We start from the raw sequence: 17,989 nt of genomic DNA on the forward strand, positions 1-17,989 counted from the left end.
GGTGTACAGGTGTAGCTAATAAAGTGGCTACTGACTATATAGAACAAGCTGCCAGAAGAAGTGGTCCAGGTACAATGTTGAACCAACATCTACTCTGTCTGGCAAGATGTGACCGATGCCATTTACTGTCACTATTTCCCCGTTACTAAAGGATGAAAAGTCACATCTCCAGCTTGCTGCTGACACAGAGGTGGTCCACACGCTGAGCCGTGTCGGTGGAAGCAGTAATTACAGAGAGGTCACAGTGTAAGCATATGAAGTCAATGGAAATTAGAGACAAAAGCAGATAGAACTGAGTATTTGTTTAAAACACTGGTAACTGGAAGCAAAGAAAGCTGTCAGAGACTTGGGGTACAAAGATTGCCGAACCTCATACGTTATGTTGAAGCATTATACAGCTTGGCAGCTCCACCCAGCTGGAGTGCAATGGTTAGTGCAACACTTCACAGCACCCAGCTGTAAAGTGCGCATTCAATTCCCACCACTGTCTGTGAGGAGTTTGTACGTTCTCCCGTGACCACGTGGTTTCCTCCGGGTCCTCTAGTTTCCTCTCAGTCTGTAGTCTTCAGACCATTGTCGCTCAGGGACATGTGCTCATATAATTTTGTGACTGTATGTGCTATTGTAACTGTTGTTACCATATGCTGTGTATGACTATGAAGTCATAGAGTACTACAGCACAGGCCCTTCAGCCCATCTAGTCCGTGCTGCACTATTATTCTGCTTAGTCCCATCAACCTGCACCTGGACCATAGCCCTCCATGTAAATAACACAAACACGAGCAATTCTGCAGATGCTGGAATTTCAAGCATCACACATCAAAGTTGCTGGTGAACGCAGCAGGCCAGGCAGTATCTCAGGAAGAGGTACAGTCGATGTTTCGGGCCGAGACCCTTTGTCAGGACTAACTGAAGGAAGAGCTAGTAAGAGATTTGAAAGTGGGAGGGGGAGGGGGAGATCCAAAATGATAGGAGAAGACAGGAGGGGGAGGGATGGAGCCGAGAGCTGGACAGGTGATTGGCAAAAGGGATATGAGAGGATCATGGGACAGGAGGTCCGGGAAGAAAGACGAGGGGGGTGGGGATCCCAGAGGATGGGCAAGGGGTATAGTCAGAGGGACAGAGGGAGAAAAAGGAGAGAGAGAGAAAGAATATGTGTATATAAATAAATAACAGATGGAGTACGAGGGGGAGGTGGGGCATTAGCGGAAGTTAGAGAAGTCAATGTTCATGCCATCAGGTTGGAGGCTACTCAGACGGAATATAAGGTGTTGTTCCTCCAACCTGAGTGTGGCCTCATCTTTACAGTAGAGGAGGCCGTGGATAGACATATCAGAATGGGAATATACACATATTCTTTCTTTCTCTCTCCTTTTTCTCCCTCTGTCCCTCTCACTACGCCCCTTGCCCATCCTCTGGGTTTTCTACCCCCCTCCCCCCTTTCCTTCTCCCTGAGCCTCCTGTCCCATGATCCTCTCATATCCCTTTTGCCTATCACCTGTCCAACTCTTGGCTCCATCCCTCCCCCTCCTGTCTTCTCCTATCATTTTGGATCTCCCCCTCCCCCTCCCACTTTCAAATCTCTTACTAGCTCTTCCTTCAGTTAGTCCTGACGAAGGGTCTTGGCCCGAAACATCGACTGTACCTCTTCCTAGAGATGCTGCCTGGCCTGCTGCGTTCACCAGCAACTTTGATGTGTGTTGCTTGTAAATAACACATTTGTGACTGTAACTACTGTGGTTTTGCACCTTGGCCCCAGAAGACTCATGTTTCATTTAGCTGTATGCATATGTACAGTTGAATGACAATTAAACTTGAACTTGTAAAAGCATTCTGCATCCTGGTGATGAAAACGAATCCCCTTTGTTACTGCATCTTTCTCAATCGGATAGCAGCCATTCCTATTCTGCTTCACTTGAATGGTAAATCTGTTTTTTCCATGTTGGTGGGGATAACAGGCAGCATATGCTGGCCACTTAATGAACAAACAATCTGTTGACAAGCCTAATGCACGGGTAGAGAACACTTACTGCAGCCTCTCGTGTCTGTTCTCTGAAGGAGCACTTCAGTCAGTCCAGTCCTCTCTTCAGTTCTGACAAGCCTGCAATTTCCCCTTTAAAGTGAATTCAAGTAGTTAAGTAAATCTGGAATAAAAATGTTGTTTTGTTAATGTTGACCATGGGGCTGCTGTACTGCAGATACAACACTACTGTAGACCATAAGACTATGAAACATAGGAGTAGAATGAGGCCATTTTGCCCATCGGGTCTGTTCTGCCATTCCATTATGGCTGATTTAGTACCCCGCTCAACCCCTTTCTCCTGCCTTCTCCCCGTAACCTTTAACACCCTTACTAATCCAGAAGCTATCAACCTCTGCTTTAAATATACCCATCATTTGTCCTCCACAGCCACCTGTAGCAATGAATCGCATAAATTCACCACCTTCTGGCTTTACCTTGCACGTGACTCCAGACCTAATACGGTGGTTGACTTTTAACAAAAGTCAGCAGGTTGTCTTGCAACTTTATAAACTCTGGTTAGGCCACATCTGGAGTATTGTGTACAGTACTGGAGCCTCACTACAGCCCCACTACAGGAAGGATGTTGAGGCTTTGGAGAGGGTACAGAAGATGTGGTTTACCAGGATGCTGCCTGGTTTAAAGGGCATGTGCTATCATGAGAGGCTGGATAAACATGGACTGTTTTCTCTGGAGTGCTGGAGGCTGAGGGGAGATCTGACAGAGGTTTATAAGATTATGAGAAGCATAGATGAGTAGACACGGAGTATCCGGTTTCGTAGGGTAGAAATGTCTAATACTAGAGGGCATGCATTGCAGGTGAGAGGGGTAGGTTCAAGGAGAATGTGAGGGGTAAGTTTTTTTTACTCAGAGAATAGTGGATGCCTGTAATGGTGGTAGAGGAAAATACATTAGAAGCTTTTAAGAGATGTTTGCATAGGCACTTTGATGTCAGGAAGATGGAGGGATATGTACATGGTGTATGTAGGAGTGATTGGTGTTTGGATCTTTTTGATTTACTTTTTAGCTGGTTCAGCACAATATTGTGGGCAGAATGGCCTGTTCCTGTGCAATACTATTCTAAATCCCCACTGTCCAGAGGCTGGTGGGTAAGGTGATAAATGTGTCACAGTTAGTGGTAAATTGGTACATTAGTTTGTTATTGTCACGTGTACTGAGGTACAGTGAAAATGTTGTTTTGCATACTGTTCATACACATTCCAAAGATACACGAGTTAGTTGGGCAAATGGGTGTAATTGGACAGTGCTGGCTGGCTTCGCTGGAAGGGCCTGTCACCACACTGTATCTCAATAAATAAATAGATAGACTGATTGATAGGAAAATAAATCTCATTTCAGTACGGCAGTGCATTGAGGTGGAACGGGGCGGTGAAACTGTGGGATTCGTTGCCCCAGGCAGCTGTGGACACCAGGTCACTAAGAGTATGTAAGGTAGATGTTGGTAGATTCTTGATAAGTCAGGGCATGAAGGGTTCTGGGGAGAAGGCAGGAGAATGGGGATGAGAAGGAAATGGATCAGCCGTGATGAAACAATGGGCTGAATGGCCTAATTCTGCTCCTATGTCTTATGGTATTGAAACAATAACAGAATGCAGAATGAAGTGTTACAGCTGCCAAGAAAATGTAGTGTATGTAGACAATAAGGTGCAAAGCTAGAACAATGTAACTTGTGAGGTCAAAGAGTTGGTATTCCCAGAAAGGATTAATCTATGCTCCGTCCACCAGAACAAGCGGGATCTCCCAGTGGCCACTCATTTTAATTCCACTTCCCATTCCCAGTCCGATAGGTCTATCCATGGACTCCTCCACTGCCGTGATGAGGCCACACTTAAGCTGAAGGATTAACACCTTATACTCCATTTGGGTAGCCTCCAACCTGATGGCATGAAAATCGATTTCTCAAACTTCCATTCATGCCTCCCTCCTCTCATCATTTTCCATCCCCTTTTCCCTCTGTCATGTTATCTCTCCATCACCTCCCTCTGGTGAATGGGGAGGGAGGGGTCTTTGATTATGCTGCCTGCTTCACTGAGGCAGAGAGGAGTGTAGACAGAGTCCATAGAGGAGAGGCTGGTTTCTCTGAGGTGCGGAGCCATGTCCCCATCTCTCTGCAGTTTCTTGAGGTCTGGGCAGATCAGCTGTCATACCAACCCTTGATATACCCAGACAGAATGCTCTCTATGGTGTATTGATAATAATTGGCTTCACATTCTATGAATGATTATATTACACCCACATTAGTGAAGTTATTAGAAGCGTCTGAAGATCAAAGCAGCAGGAGGTGGTCGGACCGCCAGGAACTCAGCTCTGAAGCTGTGGGCAATGATGAGTGACTTCCATGCACTCTGTCTGTACTTACCATGGCCTCGGTAACGCAGCCAACATGCCCTCTAGTTCAGGCAGTATCCTGGTGAACCTCATCTGCATCCTTTGCAAAGCTGTTACATCCTTCCATTCATGGGGTGAATAGAATGCAATTCCTCCCGATGTGGCCTGACCAAAGTTTTATAAAACTACAATATAACTTCCAAACTGTTGAACTCAATGTCTCAACTAAGAAAAATCAGGTACGCCATATATCTTCTTTACTACCCGATCAACTTGTGTAGCTTTTTTAATGAGCTGTGGACGTGGACCCACAAGATCTCTTTGTACTTAATACAGTTAGGGTCCATAAATCCATATGGGAGCAGAATTAGGCCATTCGGCCCATCAAGTCTGTTCTGCTATTCCATCAAGGCTGATTTATTATCCCTCCTAACCTCATTTTCCTGCCTTTACCCCTTAATCTTTGATGCCCTGACTAATCAAGAAACTATCAGCCTCTGTTTTAAATATACCCAATGACTTGGCTTCCACAGCTGTCTGTGGCATTGAATTCCACAAATTCACCAAACTCCTCACCTCTGTTCTGAAGGGGCATCCTGCTACTCTGAGGCTGTGCCTTCTGGTCCTCGACTCACCCACTACAGGAAACATTCTCACCACATCCACTTCATCCTAGCCTTTCAATATTCAATAGGTTTCAATGAGATCCCCCCGTCATTCTTCTAAACTCCAGTGAGTACAGGCTCAGAGTCATCAAAAGCTCCTGGTAGATTAACCCTTTCATTCCTGCGATCATCCCTTAACATTTTCTGTTGAAGTGCCTCACCTCACACTAGGCTTGGTTAGAAGCAGCCACAGCAATCTCCTCCATCATTTCATTCGTTCATGGTGATATAAAACTTTCACAGGACTGTATGTTATTCTAATGAATATGGAACAGGCAGAGAACCCTTGCCAATCACAGATTTATTCCAGATTCTTTCTAAGAGGCTGCTATTGAAGCATGGTTGGCCGACAACCCATTGCTTCCATGACATCTGCTCGTGTTCACTTTTGCAGAGAAAATGCTTTCCAGATGGGGTCTCATGAGGTAAATGATTAAAAGATGGTAGTTTGCGATACAAATTGGATTAAAATAAAATTAGTTTAATATAAGTGGAATACAGTTACAATAATCCCCACCAAGCATATTTCATCATAAATCTAGCGAAAGATTAGTAACAAGAATTATTAGTTTTACTTGTCACATGTTCAGCGAAACATCCAGTGAAACCGCATCATTCTGTGCCTATTCAAATCAGCAACGGTTGGCCGGGGGTTATCCACGCTTCCTGTACCAACGCCGCATGCCCACAACCTACTAACCCGAAGCAGTGCATTCAGCCCATTGCGTCTGCTCTGCCCTTCCATCATTTATTATTCCTCTCAACCCCATTCTGCTACCTTCTCCCCAAAACCTTTGACACCCTGACTAATCGAGAATCTATTAATTTCTGCATTAAATATGCCCAATGACTTGGCTTCCACAGATTCACCACTCACTGGCTAAAGACAATTCCTCCTCATTTCCATTCTAAATAATGTCCTTCTATTCTGAGGCTGTGTCCTCCGGACTCGGACTCCCCCACTAATGGAAACATCCTCTCCGTATCCACTCTATCCTGGCCTTTCAACATTCAATAGATTTCAATGAGATCCCCCCTCATTCTCCTGAACTCCAGCGAGTATTGGCCCCGAAACATCAAGCACCGCTCGTAGATTTCATTTACCTCCTCCAGACCCTCTCCAACACCAGCACGTCCTTTCTTAAATAGACTGCATGTAGTACTCCGAAGTGTTCAGGAAAGGAATGCTAGGATCCTGTCCTGACGAAGGGTCCTGGTCGGAAACGTCGACTCTACCTTTTCTTAGAGATGCTGCCTGGCCTGCTGCATTCACCAGTGACTGATGTGTGTTGCTTGAATTTCCAGCATCTGCAGAATTCCTTGTGTTTGCGTGCTAGGATTCTGAATCCAGGCACTGAGGGTATGAGGAAGTCCATGGAGGAAGGAATGTGGGAGGGTGCTGAGGTTTGTGGGGGTGGGGAAGGGATAGGCGATATTGGAGTTGACAAAGCAGTCAACTCCAATAGGAATCAAATAAAGGAGTCAATTTTATTGCTTATTTGTTTATTATTATTGTTTCTTTTTTCATTGTATTTGCACAGCTTGTTGTCTTTTTTGCAGTGGTTGTTTGTCTGACCTGTTGGGTGCAGTTCTTCATTGATTCTATTATGGTTCTTGGCTTTACTGAGTATGCCCACAAGAAAACACGTCTCTGGGTTATATATGGTGACATACATGTACTGTGATAACGAATTTACCTTGAACTTTGAGGAAGTTGCATTTACCTATCAGCACTGAGCTCTGCCCCAGTTTAGCCTATCTCTTTGTCATTGTGAGTGAGTTCATGGAGCCTTATTGCACAGTAAGCACCACTGACTGTTATGGGGTTATATTCTGTAAAGGAACCAAACCACAACAAAATTCAAACACAAGAAATTCTGCAGAGCTGGAAGTCTTGAGTTACCGCCGTAGTGTTGCGGTCAGCGCAGTGCCATTACAGCTTGGATGTTCTGGATTTCAGAGTTCAATTCCTCCACTGTCTGTAAGGAGTTTGCATGTTCTCCCCATGACCACGTGGTTTCCTGTGGGTGCTCCGGAGTCCTCCCACAGTCGAAGATGTATTGGTGAGTTAGTAGGCTAATTGGTCATTGCTGGGCAGGAAGTGGCTACTCTGCGCTGCATCTCTCAATAATAAGAAAAAATAAAGTACAGAAGACAAAATTCAGCAGTGTGCCAGGATTCTCAAGGAAATTAATTTCAGCTGATTGTGAGAAAGCTCTTGTCTGTGCTGATTCTGAACGGAGACCAAGAAACTAAAGCAGCTGGCGTACTGATTAGCATATCGTCTATACAAAGCATGTTTAGACATTCAAAAAGTAAGCAGACTTGAGATATGATTTAATTATTAACTATTCCATTAAATTTCTGATATTTATTCAATATAATAAGGACATGTTTTAATAGACTAGGTGGCAAAAGATTGGGTGCAGAATTTATTTACTTATTCGTCTGTATATCTCAGAATCCTCACCCACATTGCCTGAAGTTCTCATCTACGCTGGCCCCAATTTCCTGTTTGACCCATATCCTTCTAAAACCACCCCTCCATGTACCTGTCCAAGTGTTTCCTGAATGATATTATTGTACCTACCTCACCCACTTCTTCTGACAGCTCATTCCAAATACTCACCACCCCCTGTGTGAGAACATTGTCCCTCAGGTCCCTTTCAAATCTTGCCCCTCTCACCCTAAACCTATGCCCCTACTTTTGCACTCGCCTATCTTGGGGAAATGGCTTTTACCTTTCAGATTATTTATACCTCATAATTTTAAGAGATTTCTTAAGGTTGTTATAGCCGCGGATGGTAGTGGGGATAAGCTTCCACTACCTATTAAATGTTCCCAATAGTGTGAGTCTCAAATAACCTCTGACAACCAAGCACGAGGAAATCTGCAGATGCTGGAATTTCAAGCAACACACATCAAAGTTGCTGGTGAACGCAGCATCTGTAGGAAGAGGTACAGTCGACGTTTCAGACCGAGATCCTTCGTCAGGGCTAACTGAAAGAAGAGCTAGTAAGAGATTTGAGAGGGGGAGGGGGAGATCCGAAATGGTAGGAGAAGACAGGAGGGGGAGGGATGGAGCCAAGAGCTGGACAGGTGATTGGCAAAAGGGATTTGAGAGGATCATGGGACAGGAGGCCCAGGGAGAAAGAAAAGGGGGAGGGGGGAAAACCCAGAGGATGGGCAAGGGGTATAGTGAGATTGACGGAGAGAAAAAAAGGAGAGAGAAAAAGAATGTGTGTATATAAATAAATAATGGATGGGGTACGAGGGGGAGGTGGGGCATTAGCGGACGTTAGAGAAGTCAATGTTCATGCCATCAGGTTGGAGGCTACCCAGACGGAATATAAGGTGTTGTTCCTCCAACCTGAGTGTGACTTCATCTTTACAGTAGAGGAGGCCGTGGATAGACATATCAGAATGGGAATGGGACAGCTCCTGACCTTCACGTGCGGCTTAGTTACTAAGTTACTAAGCCCGTGGAACCGTTTCTACTATTGGCAACTCAAAACCAGTTGCCTTGGGCAAATGGAACTCATCAGCCATGTTTGCAGCTCGTCTAGGAGAAGGCAAACTCTGATCTCAAACCACCACTGCCTTGTGGCTACACCCGCACATGGGGAAGGCTTTGGGAGTGAACCCTGAGGGAAAAGTCTGGAGCTGGAGTCCATAAGGCAGCCTTACGTTCAGTTCAACACTGACTGGCAACGCCTGCAGCACAGCTTGTGCCAATCTCTGCTGTTCCTTTGGATTCATCAGCTATGTGGACTACATGGACATCAGCTTGCTCTCCGTATCGTACTGACCCGGCTTGCGTATCACATAGGTAGCTGGGATGCCACATCAATGGTCAACTCCAACCAATAGAGGGCCTCAATTTTAAGTATTTCCATAAGGCCACTTTTCATTCTTCTACGCTCCAAGGAATTAGAAACCAGCCAGGCCTCACTTTCATTATACCTCAGACCCTGTAGTTCTGTACCCATTCTAGTTTAACCAAATTCAGAGTCATTTATTAATCACATGTACACCAGTGCTGGGTCCGCTTCTTCTTACATTATATGTCAACGATTTGGACGGTGGGCGGCACTCACAAAATGCTGGAGGAACTCAGCAGGCCAGGCAGCATCTAGGAAAAGAGAATTGTCATCGTTTCAGCCCGAGACCCTTCGATAGGTTTCAGCCCAAAACGTCGACTGTACTCTTTTCCATAGATGCTGCCTGACCTGCTGAGTTCCTCCAGCATTTTGTGAGTGTTGCTCAGATCTCCAGCATCAGCAGATTTTCTCTTGTTCGTGACTTAGATGGTGGAATTGATGGATTTGTGGCCAAATTTGCAGACGATATGAAGATAGGTGGAGGGACAGGTGGTGCTGATGAAGCAGGGAATATGCAAAAGGACTTAGATTGGGAGAATGGGCAAAGAAGTGGCAGATGGAATATAGTGTAGGGAAGTGTATGGTCATGCACTTTGATAGCAGGAATAAAGACACACACCATCTTCTAAACAGAGAGAAAATTCAACATTAATTTGTGCAAAGGGACATGAGAGTCCTTGTGCAGCATTCCCTACAGGTTAATTTGCAGGCTGAGTCAGTAGTAAGGAAGGCAAATGCAATGTTAGCATTCATTTCAAGAGGACTGTAATATAAGAGTGCTGATGTAATGCTAAGGCTATATAAGGTTTTGGTCAGTCTGAACTTGGAATATTGTGAGCAGTTTTGGGCCCCTTATCCAAGACACGAATGTGCTTGCATTGGGGAGAGTCCAAAGGACGTTCACGAGAATGATGCTCGGAATGAAACGGTTAATGTATGAGGACCGTTTGATGTCACTACAGTTTATCGAATATTGAAAAGCCTAGATAGAATGGACATAGAGAGGATGTTTCCTATGGTGGGTGAGTCCAGGACCAGAGGGCACAGTCTTAGAATAGAGGAACACCTAATTAGAACAGAGATGTGGAGAAATTTCAGAGGGTGGCAAATCTGTGGAATTCATTGCCTGGGATGACTGTGAAGACCAAGTCACTGGGTATATTTACCCATCGGGTATTTAGGTTTTTGATTGGTCAGGGTGTCAAAGGTTACGGGGAGAAGGCAGGAGAAAGAGGTTGAGAGGGGAAAAAAATCAGCTGTGATAGAATGGTGGAAAAGACTTGATGGGCCAAATAGTCTAATTCTGCTCTTTTGTGTTATGGTCTAAATGTGAGAAGGTGCTGTTACTGAAAATCTGCAGTGAGTTTAGAAAATGCTGGAGGGAATCAGGCAGCAACTATGGAGAGTGAAGCAGGAAAAGATTCCAGATGCCAAGTGATTTCAGATACTGACAGCAGTTAATCTAAGGTTGTAAACTGCAGTGTCATGGTAACATGGCAGTTAGTGTAATGATATTACAGTGCCAGTGATTTGGGTTCAAATCCTGCTGCTGTCTGTAAGGAGTTTGTATGTTCACACTGTGACCACGTGGGTTTCCTCTGGGTGCTCTGCTTTGCTCCCATATTCTAAAGGCGTACGGGTTAGTAAGTTCTGGGCGTGCTGTGTTGTTGCCAGAATCAGGTCGGCACTTTTCAGTTGCTTCCATCCTTGGACTGTGCTGGCTGTTGACACAAACAGCTCATTTCACTGTATACTTTGATGTTTTGATATACTGTACATCTGAGAAGCGAAAGCTAATCTTAAAATCTTAAGGCTCGAAACAGAAAGTTTTGATGTTCTTGCTGAGTCTGTGAATAGGGAGGTTGGTGCTGGTTATGACATGAAGAATCATGAAGTCAGACAGCTCCGAAACAGGCCCTTCAGCCCATCGTAACCATGCTGACCTGTTGGAATTTCGATGAATAGTGAGAGAGGCAATGCAGTTTGATATAAGGCATCACTCAGGTGCAATGAACTTGATGAATTAGATTACACGTTTTAAGGGCAAGACCCTTAACAGTGTTGGTGAGCAGAGGGATCCTGGCGTGCAAGTTCATAGCTCCCTGAAAGTGGCTACACAGGTAGATAGGGTGGTTAAGAAGGTGTGGGGCATGCTTGGCTTTTTTAGTCCATAAGACCTTTGAACACAGAAGCAGCATTAGGACATTTGGCCCATTTTCATCATGGCTGATCCATTTCCCTCCCAGCTCTATTCTTCCACCCCCTCCCCGTAATCTTTCCTAGTTCAACTAATCAAGAATCTATCACCTTCCACCTTAATTCACCCAGCCACCTGAATTCCACAGATTCTCAACCCACTGGCTAAAGAAATTCCTCCTCAGCTCTGTTCTAAATGGATGTCCCTCCATTCTCAGTTTATGCCCTCTGGTCCTAGACTCCCTTGATACAGGAAACATCCTCTCCACATCCACTACATCGAGGCTGTTCAATATTCGATGGGTTTCAATGAGATTCCTCCCTCATTCATCAAAGTTGCTGGTGAACGCAGCAGGCCAGGCAGCATCTCTAGGAAGAGGCACAGTCGACGTTTCGGGCCGAGACGGTCCTGACAAAGGGTCTCGGCCCGAAACGTCAACTGTACCTCTTCCTAGAGATGCTGCCTGGCCTGCTGCGTTCACCAGCAACTTTGATGTGTGTGGCTTGAATTTCCAGCACCTGCAGATTTCCTCGTGTCCCCCCTCATTCATCCAAGTTCCAGTGAGTAAAGGCCCAGAACCTTCAATCTCTGCTCGTATGATAACTCTTTCATTCCCAGAATCACTCTCATAAACTTCCTCTGAACCCTTTCTGATGTCACCATGTCCCTTCTAAAACAAGAGGCCCAAAACTTCTCACAATACTTTGAGTAAGGCCTCACCTGTGCCTTATAAAGCCTCAGTATTATATCCTTGCTTTTATATTCTAGTCCTCTTGAAATGAATGTTTACATTGCATTCGCCCTCCTCACCACTGATTCAAGCTGCAAATTAACCGTTAGGGAATCCTGCATGAGCACTCTCAAATAATTTTGCACCTTAAATTTTTGAATTTTCTTCCTGTTTAGAAAATAGTCTATGCTTTTATTCCTTCTACCAAGGTGCATGCCTTACACTTCCTGACACTATACTCCATCTGCAACCTCTTTACCCATTCTCCCAGTCTGTCTAACTCCTTCTGCAGACTCCCTGCTTCCTCACCACTACCTGTCCCTCTGCCTATCTTCATATTGTCAACAAAGTTGGCCACAAACCCTTCAATTTCATCATTCAGACCACTGACATTAGTCAAGGCATTGAATTCTAAAGTCAGGAGGTTATGTTGCAGCTTTATAAAAACTCTAGTTTGGCCATATCTAGAGTATTGCACACATTTCTGGACACCCCATCATAGGAACAATGTCGAGGCTTGGCCTGGGTCCTGGCTGGACGAGAGGGCGGGGACTGTAACGAGAGGCTGGTCAGACTTGGGTTGTTTTCTCTGGAGCAGCAGAGGCTGAGGGGAGATCTGACAGAGATTTATAAGGTTTAGACAGAGTAGATGGACAATATCTTTTTCCCAGTGTTAAAATGCCTGATGCCAGATGGCATGCACTTAAGGTGAAAGCAGTAATTTTAAAGGAGGTGTGAGGGGCAAGTTTTTTTACACAGAGAGTGGAGGGTGCCTGGAATGAGCTGCCTGAGGTGGTGGTAGAACCAGATACATTACAGACTTTTAAGAGACGTTTAGATAGACACATGAATGTGAGGAAAATGGAAGGATATGGACATGGTGTAGTTCAGTTGGCCAGTTAATTGTTTCAGCACAGCATTGTGTTCCTGTGCTGTTTAATTATTTATTTGTTTGCTTACTTTTATTGTTTTTTTTCTCTCTGCACGTTGGGTGTTTAATGGGTTCTATTAGGTTTCTTGTTTTGCGGCTGCCCGTAAGGAGACAAATCTCAAAGTTGTACACAGTGTACGTCTTTTGATAACAAATGTGCTTTGAACTTGGAATTGTTCTATGTAATGCTAGTGTGGTGTTTGAGCACAGAATTGACCCGTTCTCTCCATTCCCGTCTCGTCCAGGATCCCGACTCCGACAGGAGGACTTCCCGCCCCGAATTGCAGAGCACCCCTCCGACCTGATCGTCTCCAAGGGGGAGCCGGCCACGCTGAACTGCAAGGCGGAGGGGAAGCCGAGCCCCACCATCGAGTGGTACAAGGATGGGGAGCGGGTGGAGACGGACAAGGACGACTCCCGCTCCCACCGCATGCTGCTGCCCAGCGGCTCCCTCTTCTTCCTGCGCATCGTCCACGGGCGCAGGAGCAAGCCGGACGAGGGCAGCTACGTCTGCGTGGCCAGGAACTACCTGGGGGAGGTCGTCAGCCACAATGCCTCACTGGAGGTGGCCTGTGAGTACCTTCCCGTTATCTGCCATTGGTTGAAAGCATTGTATGTTCCTGTGTGTGCAGTATGAGACTCCACATTGTTGGACGATCCTAATGGATTGTAATGTTATTTGCTCTCAGTGTATTGGTAGCTTAGCTGCCTGGTTGCTCAAACTTCTTGATAAACTTGGGAAGTTGTCTCCCCTTGTAAAATCAGAAGTAACTCGCCTGGGTGTTATCCTTGATTCAGACTTGAATTCTAAATCCCACATAGAACAAGTGACCAGAGCAGCATTTCTACACTTGGAAAATATTGCAAAGGTATGTCTGTTTCTGTCACGTGATGATGCTGAAAATCTAATTCATGCTTTTACATGGGATAGACTAGTTTACTACAATACAGTTTTACTGGCCTTCCAAAGCAATCTATTGACAAACTTCAACTCATTTAGAACGTCGCTGCCAGACCATTAACTAAAACCAGGAAGAGGGAACATATCACTCCTGTACGAACTACTTTGGGTTGGCTTCCTGTATCTTTTAGAATTGATTTCAAAGTTCTCTTCCTTGTTTTTAAAGCTTCCAGTGGTCAGGGATGGGAGTACATCGCGGAATCGTTTCTGTTTTATAATCCTGCTCAAACTCCCAGTTTTCCTTTCACAGGTCTTTATCTCTTTTGTTTTCATGTTTATTTTTAGTTTTTATTTTATTTTCATATTTGCACTATATCCCATTGAAAAGCACCTTGAACTACCTTGCCCCTTAAATAAAGTTCTTGTTCTTGTTATTATCATTGTTATTATCCTCCCTTGCTGCTCAATGCAGTGCACATTAGCGGTAAGTTTGGTAATGTATGTGGACATGGTCAGCCCCTAGTTCTCATTGCTGAGGATCTTCTCTGCCCCACCTGTCCTGTCGATTTTGGTGAGGATTTCCATCAGAAGGAGTCATTATCACGGAGATCTCGAGGTGTGAATCAATACAGATCTCTGGGGAGTTTGTGGGGCAGTATGTGGAAATATATCTCCAGTGGATTCTCAGTCTCTAGCTACAGAGACATCTACCTCAAGGGTTTCTACGATTGTGTCTCTATCTACTGGACGTCCATGTTTGTACAGAAAGGAGTATGCCTGTTTCGACAGGGTTCTCTTTGTATCTGTATCTGTAGGTGAGTGTGCCTGTATTGAAGGCCCTCTGGATCTGTATCCGTATTTAAAAGAATTACTGCGAGAGTACTGAAGTTGCTGTGTCAGTACCTGGAGTGCTTCTAGAGGTACAATGCTTCTGTAGGAATATGCCTGTACATTGGTTCTAAGAGTGTTATCTGTATATTCAGTGTTTATTGATGTACATAGAGGTTCCAGGGCCCAATCTGTAGGTACACTGGCTCTAAAGGTGCCTCTGTACACACAGTGGTTCTCGGGTTGTATCAGTAAGAGTGTCCTCTAGTTACTGAGAGATTCCTCAGGATAATCTCTGAGCAAGGCAGAGTCTTGTAATGGGTGGGTGAAATGAATTCTTGTCCTCAACCTTTGATCGAACATTATAGCTCAGTGCAGGCCGTTCAACCTATGATCTTGTGCTGACCTTTCAACCTATGCTAAGATCAATCTAATTCTTCCCTCCTAGATATCCAATCATTTTTCTATCATCCATGTGCCTATCTAAGAGTTTCTTAAATGTCCATAAATTTTCTGCCTGTAGCATCCCTGGCTGAGCATTCCACACGCCCACCACTTTCTGTGTAAACACCTACCTCTGATACCCCTCTTATATTTTCTACCAATCACCTTAAAATTATGCCCCCTGGTATCAGCCATCTCAGTCCTGAGGAAAAAATCTCTGGCTGTCCACTGGACCTATGTCTCTTATCATCTTGTACACCCCTGTCAATTTACCTGGCAAGGAAAAAAATATTTTTTTGTTTTGAACAAAAAGCTTAGATAGTGAAGTGGGGGTATGCATTCACAAGCTGGTTTCAGCACTGCAGATTGTGCTGTAAATCAGGGGTCCCCAACCTTTTTTGCACCGCAGACCGGTTTATTATTGACAATATTCTTGCAGACCGGCCGACCAGCGGGGGCCGGGGGGGTGGTAGGGTTGCCAACGGTCAAGAGTAGCCGTCAAATACGTTGTGTTTACCCCGAGAAAACTACCATGACCATGAAGCCTTGCGTGGGCACCTGTGTGCACATGCGTGTACGTGCCGATTTTTTTCTACAAATTGTTTTTGGCGATTCTGTACGGGGGTTGGATGTTAATCACGACCAGAATATAGGTGATAAGTCAACTATAACTAATACACTCATTTTCGTTTCTAAAAGGGTTTATCTAACGAATTTAATATTAAACACACAGTGCATATTTTCCTGGCATGAATATAGTGATAAGTCAATTATAAGTCACTTATAAGTCAAGAGCATCATAACATTTTAAGTAGCGTTTGGATATTAAACACACAGCACATATTTTCCCCGTATGAACATATAAAATCATTGCAACACACCAATATCGCTGAATCAGTGGGAGCCCTGGGCTTGTTTCCCTGCAACAAGACGGTGCCATCGAGGGGTGATGGGAGACAGCGATACTCGAAGGGGGTTCCTTGTGTCCAGTCTATTCCGCAATTTAGTTTTCGTTGCATTCATTGCAGAGATATGTTGGAAATGGAAGCAACGTTTTCAGTGCTTTCCTGGCGATCTCAGGATATTTAGCCCTGACTTTGATCCAGAATGCCGGCAGAGATGTTATGTCAAACATACTTTTCAGCCCGCCGTCATTTGCAAGCTCGAGGAGTTGATCTCCTTCCTGCGCTGACATGGATGACGCGTGCGTAATGACCTCTCGTGCATTCAAGCTCAACAGTGGGCGTGACAGGGATTGAGGAAAGGTGCAGCTGACTCATATCGCCAAATCATATCATTTCCTCGCGGCTCGGTTGCGCATGCTTTGCGGCCCGGTGGTTGGGGACCGCTGTTGTAAATACACATTTTTATTCGTTAATTTATTTGTGGTAATATTAATTTATGTGTTATGGGTGTGTGTTATATGTACTGTGTTGTACACCTTAGTCTAGAAGTACATTACTTTGTCTGACTGTATATGTTTGTGTATTATCTGTACTAGAACATAGAAAACCCACAGCACAATGCAGGCTCTTCGGTCCACGATGCTGAGCCGAACACGTACTTAATTTAGAAATTACCTAGGGTTACCCATAGCCCTCTATTTTTCTGAGCTTCATGTACCTATCCAGGAGTCTCTTAAAAGACCCAATTGTATCCGACTCCACCACCGCCGCTGGCAGCCCATTCCACGCACTCACCACTGTCTGCGTAAAAAAACTTACCCCTGACATCTCCTCTGAACCTACTTCCAAACACCTTAAAACTGTGCCTTCTTGTGTTAGTCATTTCAGCCCTGGGAAAAAGCCTCTGACTATCAACACGATCAATGCCTCTCATCATCTTATACACCTCTATCAGGTCACTGCCGCTCCTAGGGGAAAAGGCCGAGTTCACTCAACCTATTCTTAGAAGGCATGTTCCCCAATCCAGGCAACATTCTTGTAAATCTCCTCTGCACCCATTCCTATAGTGAGGTGACCAGAACTGAGCACAGTACTCCAAGTGGGGTCCAACCAGGGTCTTATATAGCTGTAAAATTACCTCTCGGCTCTTAAACTCAATCCCACAGTTGATGAAGGCCTATGCATGGTATGCCTTCTTAACCACAGAGTCAACCTGCGCAGTAGCTTTGAGTGTCCTCTGGATTCGGACCCCAAGATTCCTCTGATCCTCCACTCTGCCAAGAGTCTTACCATTAATACTATATTCTGCCATCATATTTGATCTACCAAAATGAACTACCTCACACTTATCTGGGTTGAACTCCATCTGCCACTTCTCAGCCCAGTTTTGCATCCTACCGATGTCCTGCTGTAACCTCTGATAGCCCTCCATGCTATCCACAACACCCCCAACCTTTGTGCCATTTGCAAATTTACTAACCCATCCCTCCACTTCCTTATCCAGGTCATTTATAAAAATCACGAAGAGTAGGGGTCCCTGAGTATTCATTAAGTACCTCTGCTATCTCCTCCAGTTCCATACATACTTTTCCATTGTTACACTTGATTGGTCCTATTCTCTCACGTCTTATCCTCTTGCCCTTCACCTACTTGTAGAATGCTTGAGTTTTCTTTAATGCTGCTCACCAAGGCCTTCTCATTCTTAAGCTCCGTCTTGTGAACCTTGGTCTGGAGGGACATTATTTTGTTTGGCGGTATCTATTTGTGGTATATGTGTGTGTTATCTGTACTGTGTTGTGTACCTTGGTCTGGAGGGCATTGTTTTGTTTGGTGATACACATGAGTGTGGCTGAATGACAATAAACTGAATTTGAACTTGACATCTGACTTTGACACACAACTGTCTCGGAGCCCCTACCTCACGTCCAGAGTGACCCTAGTTGAATCTGGCAATGTCTAGGCAACTATGCATGTTCTTCTTGCTCCAGTTCCCTCCCACACCCCAGTGAGGTGACTGACTGCTGTCAATTGCCCCTAATGACAGAAAGCATCAAAGAAGAGTTGATGGGCATGTGTGAGAGTGAATGGGTTACAAGGATTCAGGAAAATAAGGACAGGGTGAACGGAATTGATGGGGG

General features: G+C 44.9%; 1 protein-coding gene across 9 annotated transcripts in view; it reads left to right on the top strand.

The window, feature by feature from the left end:
- The window catches only part of robo2 (roundabout, axon guidance receptor, homolog 2 (Drosophila)), a 1,315,623-nt gene that overhangs the window by 735,347 nt on the left and 562,287 nt on the right, over positions 1 to 17,989 (top strand). For all 9 annotated transcript variants that reach the window (XM_063050228.1, XM_063050229.1, XM_063050235.1 and 6 more), the window contains one exon: positions 13,019 to 13,345. In XM_063050228.1, the coding sequence (XP_062906298.1) occupies positions 13,019 to 13,345 (327 nt within the window). The remainder of the gene's footprint in view (positions 1 to 13,018; positions 13,346 to 17,989) is intronic.

The sequence above is a fragment of the Mobula hypostoma genome, chromosome 6 (genome assembly GCF_963921235.1).
Source record: "Mobula hypostoma chromosome 6, sMobHyp1.1, whole genome shotgun sequence".
Lineage (NCBI taxonomy): Eukaryota > Metazoa > Chordata > Chondrichthyes > Myliobatiformes > Myliobatidae > Mobula > Mobula hypostoma.